This window comes from Cupressus sempervirens, chromosome 7 (assembly GCF_028749045.1).
Source record: "Cupressus sempervirens isolate cs-2001-9-10 chromosome 7, ASM2874904v1, whole genome shotgun sequence".
Lineage (NCBI taxonomy): Eukaryota > Viridiplantae > Streptophyta > Pinopsida > Cupressales > Cupressaceae > Cupressus > Cupressus sempervirens.
In genome coordinates, this window is record NC_143124.1 from 922200006 (window position 1) to 922207086 (window position 7081).

General features: G+C 28.6%; 1 protein-coding gene across 1 annotated transcript; it reads right to left on the reverse strand.

Moving 5' to 3' along the window:
- Window positions 1-693: 693 nt before the first annotated feature.
- On the reverse strand, window positions 694-5497 carry LOC149550558 (cytochrome P450 90D2-like). Its single transcript, XM_089795115.1, has 9 exons — window positions 5127-5497; window positions 3803-4127; window positions 3272-3421; window positions 2933-3187; window positions 2280-2369; window positions 1711-1789; window positions 1392-1498; window positions 1146-1264; window positions 694-1025 (listed from the first exon to the last, which is right to left on the reverse strand). Exons 1-9 carry the CDS (start codon window positions 5330-5332, stop codon window positions 935-937), a joined length of 1422 nt encoding a protein of 473 aa, XP_089651241.1. The 5' UTR covers window positions 5333-5497; the 3' UTR covers window positions 694-934.
- Between the last annotated feature and the right edge of the window lie 1584 nt (window positions 5498-7081).

A 7081-nucleotide genomic window follows, 5' to 3' on the forward strand; every position in this document is an offset into this window, starting at 1 on the left:
ATAAATTTTGGAAAGTATGTACACGTTTTATCTCTAAAATCGAAAAATCTCTATTGTCTTCTTGGTGCAAGGAAATGAAATGAGATGTGCTTTGGGTTTCTTATTCTAAAATCAAAATTGGTATCTACTGTAGTAAACATTCTCATGGTATTGTGTGAGTGTTTATGAATAATGAATGTGCTTGGTAATATTGGTTTCTTTCAAGTGTAGTTCTTGATCACCTTTGTTATCATTCTTGTTTACCCAAGAAGGTTGTGAGGGCATGTGGTGCATTTGTCTTGAACGACTTTTTCTTGATTTTAAAAATTTTAGATTATTTGTTTGAAAATCTTTTTGAAAATTATATCATACGAGGGAGCTGCCCCTCTAAACACAAAGGAAGGCTGCCTACCAAGGGCCTATCCAACTATTGTGAACAGTTTGCCACACACTCTGTTGGGCAAATTCTATTGTGACAAATTTGTTTACCAACATGTCTTAAATCTTAATTCTTGCAAATCAACTTTTACAAAAATTTGTACGCATGCAACATTGTTTTTATGCACCTACCTCTTTTCTCTGTTGGTCAAGTCAAATTCATCTATTCAGATTTAGATTAATAAATTGTTATTTTTACCACTACCAATCTATATATTTAATAATTTATTTTATTTCAAATTCTACTTTAACTTTTTGAAAGGTAGGAACTCAAGCTCCAACAAAACTCTTGCTTTTTCATTATTCTGGTGATGATTACATATAATTTTCATTAAAAAAGTATTAAAATATAATTGTTTAACATTTATTTCTTGAAGATGATAACCTTAAGTGGTATAAGCATATTCTAGTTCTTAATTTTTTCTAACCTTCGTTGGTTACTAGTATATGTATCTGTCTAGACCATAAACACAACCTTAGTATAAGTTGCAATGTTTTAGGCCACTTCTGGTGTTTCTCAGCATTGAAGAGCTGTTACAGTAATGGGCAACTTATTCTTGAAACTCACAGCAGGGAAATTAATTATCTCGTCATCATGGTGGATCCATCTGCACACAAAAAGAACAAAAATCTGATGACTATAATTTTGAATACTAATATCATAATAATTGTCTCAATTTCAAAAAAACATGTGATCAGTAATACGAAGGAATGGGTTTGATTTGTACGTGAACTGGGTTACTAAATAGTGAAGAAAAATAGCGACTTCAAGTTTTGCCAATTCTTGGCCTGCACATATTCTAGGCCCTCCTCCAAAAGGTGTATAATACATGCTTGGTATCTTTTTCTGCCAGATATGTCAACAGAGGAAGTTTATTTAGTAATCTCTATTTAAAGACATGGATTAGATTACTTAGTTTCTGTATAAAGTCTATTGATTTATGTAAATTCATGTGTACGAAACTTTTACATACTTCCCAACGCCAAGGATTGAATGTGAGAGGGTCTGGATAAACTGATTCATCAAGATGTATATTTCTAAAGTAGGGAAATGCAAGCCACCCTTTGGGGAAAAAATATCCTGTCAAAACCCATGCCATAAATATTTGAGAATTCTTAAGTTTATATTTGTTCTAACGAACTAACTATGAAAAAGTAACATAAACCAAAAGATACCATCTATCTATTATTTAACCAGTAAAATTCTACGCCAAAGATTATCAGCACTTTGAGAATTCTCTAAGTTTATATTTGTCCGCATGAAGAAACAATTATGTGTGTATAGTTACTTACCTTTAAACTCCACTTCCTTTATGACCTTTCTATTCACACCAGATGCAGGATTTATAAGGCGTAATGTCTCATTAATAACCTGTGAACAATATTAATTCCATTGTACATTTGTTACTCTCGACTCAACAACTATTATATATGTTTGAATACATATAGGAATGTGTTCATATACATACCAATAAAACTCATGAGAGTATACATGTGAAAAATAGTATTTTTCTAAAGAATTATTTTCTTTTTTAATGGTGTTGAGGTTCAAGATTTATATCTATTTTTATATCATTTATAAGAAGTAAAATGTAGTATCAAATGAAAGAAGTTGAATCTTTTATGATTTCTATCTAATGTTCTTTAATTTCGGAAGACATCATAAATGAAGTTATTATTTTTCATAATTTTTATCATAAAGAATTAACATTCTGATGAGGTTGGAAAAGGATATGGAAATATTTATTTTTTAAAATTTATTTTAAACTACTTATCTATTAGCTTTTTAGACTATCTCTATCTTAATTCTTAAAAAACTTGAATTGTAAATATGAAATCATCACATAGATAATCAAATTTACCTGATGAGTAAAGGTCATATGATTAGTGTAATCATTCCATGTCAAAGATTCTTCTTGACCTCTCATTCTTTTGATGGCACAATGCTCTTCCTACATTTTTAATAACATGATGTCAATATTCACACATACACCATCTACGTAAATATAACAACATTGAAATAAAAGTACATAAAATATATAAATTAAATTTATAAAATTCTAATTTATAATATTTACCAAAATTCTTAACTATTTGATATTAATATGAATAAATTCATATATTAAATTACTTTTTATGAATAATTATAAAAGATATTCATAAAATATAAATTAAAATAAAAGCTTTTTTTTTTAAAAAAATCTTATATTCAATCATTTCTCTCTTAGCAAATATTAAAACATATCTATATATTTAATTTCCTTACATTCAAATAAAAATAAGTGCACTACAAAATAAATATTAAATAAATCATTGTAAAAGAGAGAATACCCTCTTCAAGTCCCGAGTTGGCAAGTGTATAGAATCTAGATTTTTCATATAATATTGTACATATTTTTGAAATTAATATAATGAATATTTGTCGCTTATTAATTAGAAAATATTAACTAAATCATGTTAATTTTTATTTATAAAGTTTATACGAAAGATGAAAAGTTGGGAGGATATTGATTACCCTTAATTGGTCCAAAGCTTTTGGGCATTCATATACATATTTGACAGCACACATCATAACCATGGGAGAAGTTTCCTCTCCTGCTCCAAACAGATTCATTATATTGTTGTAGATGATGTGGTCTGGAATCTTTTCTCCATTTTGATCACCATCCGCCAACAAGGCATCAAGAATGTCTAACTTTTGTTCTGAGTGTGGTTTTCTTCTTTTTTCCTCAACGATCTTTTTCATAACTTTCACACAATTTTCCTTGCACTGCAAAACATCAAATAACTAAATTATTGATGATATATTTCAATATACATTATACTCGACTTGAAAATGAGACCATCTTCTTACTTTCAATGATCTATAATAGGAAGTTCCAGGGATTTTAATTGGTATGGAAATGATCCCCTCAATGAATTTTCTATACTCCATCATTAGATATGTTGTTTCTTCCCCTGGCTTAATTCCAAGAAGATATTTAGCAATGATGTTGAAGGCCATCTGCAACAAATTATCATAAATACAATACAAAATCAAATTCTATATGATAAAACCAGATTTAAAATAAATGAAATGATTGTTGCATAGACCTAGAATTGATTAGCACAAAAGTCACTTGGAATTGACAAACAAATTAAAGTTTAAAGGTAAATGATCAAGTTGTGTAAGAAATATTTTATCGCACTATTTTGATTTCTATTGTGTGATCTAGATACTGATGATAGATCATAGAACGTGATTAAAAATATTGATACAAAACTCTCTTACATAATTTAATTTTAAAAAATTACATTTTCATATTTTGAATTTTGAATTTTGAAATTGAATTGTAAAAATCTCTTATCATTAAAGACAAATAAACTGTAAAACCCAAAATCTAACCGTTTTGCACTCATCTTCAACATACACAATTTGTCCCTCCCATTTGCTCAAGGCTGTTTTGATAACATGTTCAACATCGGCCATGACAAACTCCTTAAGCTTTGTAGTGTTAATGAAGCTCAAAACCACGTTATGAATCCTCTTGTGCAACTCGCCATTAGTGCTGGCAATGGCTCCTTCCCCAAACAGATCTCTTAATGACCTCGGATAGTTGCTCACAAAATATTTGCCTTCATTCTGCAATATGAATTTGTTTACTTCTGGATCTATGGACATCACTGTAGGGTACCCCATGTGATGAGTAGTAAAAACTGGTTGTCCATACCTGCAACAACCCATATAAATATAAATGTTTGAAATAAATACGTAGATTTCACAGTTCATAGTAATTTTTTTTTTTAATAGGTAATCGGTGGAAGCCTAAATTATTTACTAGTATTGTTAATGTTAATTATTATTATGTATTAATGTTGAGTAGATCTGATTCACAATTTATCATTGCCTGGGCTCTTGCCTAATTCATAGTAGTGTCCTCTATACTGATTTTTTTGCTAGATTTTGGTAGGTATTAAGTTTTATTAATTTCTCAACATGATGATTAATATAATTTTTGACATGATCATTTTTATAATTGAAAATTTATATTTTTTTCATAATGGCAACATTTTTAATTTCAATAAATAAAGATATTTACTATAATATGTCAAATTGTTTGTGATATATTACTTATTTAACATTATATTAGGCGCTTTTATAAGTTTTCTAAATTAAATTTTATTTATATTAATATAGCTTACAATATACTATTTATGATTTGTGAATTAATTTCACCAACTACATTTAACTATTTAGATCAATCAAAATTTTGTTATATATATAGATTGATTTCAATTGTGTACAATCTTTTACATCAATATTTTAAATCATGATATCTTTTTTTTTTTGAATCATAATTGCATTCTTATAATAGATAGTAGAATATAATCTGAAATATTGATGATAAAATTAATATGTGATAGATTTTCTTATATATATATACCAATTTCTATAATCTATTTATAAAAATATTCAGCTTGTATTAATGATATCAGTTTCTACAATCCATACAAATTATTCTAAATATTTTTTGCTATATTGTTTGAGAGTTTCTCATCAATATTTCAGATTACATATGATCTACTTTAACTCTTAATATATCACAAATTCTAATACTAAACATTGATACCAAATTTCACAATCTACTTAATTTTTTTAATTTAAAAATTAAAAAGCCGATCCCGAAATCAAATAAATAGCAGAGCTGAGACTTGAGTGAATTACATACTTGGTTTTTCTTTTGTCTGCATAAACATGGGGAGTTTTGGATCTGCTATCTCTAACAAAGTGGTGTGTTTCACCAATAACAGGCAAACCAAAACTTCCGGGAGGGGCACGTTTAGGCCTCTTTAACTGGCCTGCCCACAACATGGCCAGCCATAAACATCCCATTATTCCTCCAACTACTCCAACAAAGATCTCCAAAATAGCCATTGTGGATCTTTGAGTCTTGCAGAGAAGCAATTAATATGTTGCATTGCATTATATGATGTAGCTAATCAAACTATAAAGTAAGGTGAAAATTTTAATGGCCCAAAGTTTTCCACCGGAGCTCACAAAGGAGGGAGGACCCATTCATTGAAAACCCTCTTCAAATTTCATAAAATCATCCTGATTTTTGCTATATATTTTGCTATTTGTTTTCTAATTGATCAAAATATTTATTATGACAGGAACCACAAACTTTGAGAAAAATGGGTTGTTGATTTGATTTGTTGACTAATTTGGTATACATTTTATATTTTATACTGGAGCAAATTTTTAAGAGAAGCAAAGAATAGACATATACCAATTGTTACCTCTTATTATATGATGTAGCTAATCCAACTAACTAATAAAAGTTGGAAATTTTCATGACCCACTGATTGAACACCCTCTTCAACATCCCCCAAATCATGTCTTGACTTTTGCTATATATGTAAACAACTTAGCTTTTGCTACCTGTTCTCTAATTGACCAGAGCATTTATTATGACAGGAATGGCCTCTGTAGGTAGCCGTGACATTTTGTGGACGTCATTTGATTTGCTAACTATTTTCTCCCTAAATTTGTTATTACTCAAAAATCTAGGAAAAATTGTTTGTGTGAACACATGTCACATTTTCATTTTATTTGTTCTAACATTCTTGAAAGATTGATAATGTATCTAAATCGGTTAAGTTTTTTTTTTAATAATCTATTATTCTAGTTGTTTTTATTATTTCTGATTTACATTGTTTTAATTTTATACTTATATTTCAATCATGTTCTATAATCTATTATCATTATATTAAGAAAATAGAGATAGAAAAAGATAACAAATGACAAAGCATGATATGAAATATTGATTAAAAATTAGAAACATTTATAAAATTAATTTAAATTAGTTTTAAAGATTCTTAAGATAAAAAAATATTGGTTTACCAATATATAAAAATTTAACTAAATTTAAAATTCTCTAGAAACAAATTTGTAAACGATAATAGTTTTAATGACGATTTAACAAATAAGATTTACAATTGATTATATAACAATGATTGAATTCAAGCATTCATTTTTCTGAAATAAACATTACTCAATTTGTTTTTGATATTTAAAAGTTGTCAAAATTTGGGTGACTACCAAGAGAAAACAAACAAAGTGACAAGTTACTATCAACATAATTAGAGCTCGTAGACCCATAGTTAGCATACTACACATAGTTAATATAAAAAACATAGCAATGAACCACCAACATACTATCAAACATGTCCTCCAGATAGCAAAAAGGAAAACCATCCACTCTAAACTAACAACTAAACTAAACATAGCATCAGGGAGGTTCATAATAACAACCATTAAAACCATAGTAAAATTATTCCAAATCTAGCCACAGGGGACTTAAGAATTTAAAGTATAGAAAAATAATATAACATAAAATAAAATTAAAGACATAGAAAGAGGAAAATTCCTCAATCTTTTTGTCCTCCTAGTTGGGCTCAGACAACAACACATCCATCCAATCGTCAGTCAAGAACCAATACAACTTCCCTTAATCATCATCCTCTTTTTGTTCTCCCTTCTACTTCTCCTATTGCAAGAGCTGAGAGTACATAGTAACCACATCATGCATAACCTTGACACCAAAATCAGCCAAGGTCACGAAATGGGACTCCAACTCGATCATTCTATCATTTTGCTTCACTGGCTCGATCCACAACTTTT

Bases quoted from the DNA above. Each gene is read 5' to 3' on its own strand.
- LOC149550558 (XM_089795115.1), bottom strand. From the start codon at position 5,332: ATGGCTATTTTGGAGATCTTTGTTGGAGTAGTTGGAGGAATAATGGGA. The intron at 2,370-2,932 runs GTAATCAATATC...TTAAAAATGTAG, and splicing joins AAGCTTTGGACCAATTAAGG to GAAGAGCATTGTGCCATCAA. The intron at 1,790-2,279 runs GTAAATTTGATT...TATTGTTCACAG, and splicing joins ATATGACCTTTACTCATCAG to GTTATTAATGAGACATTACG.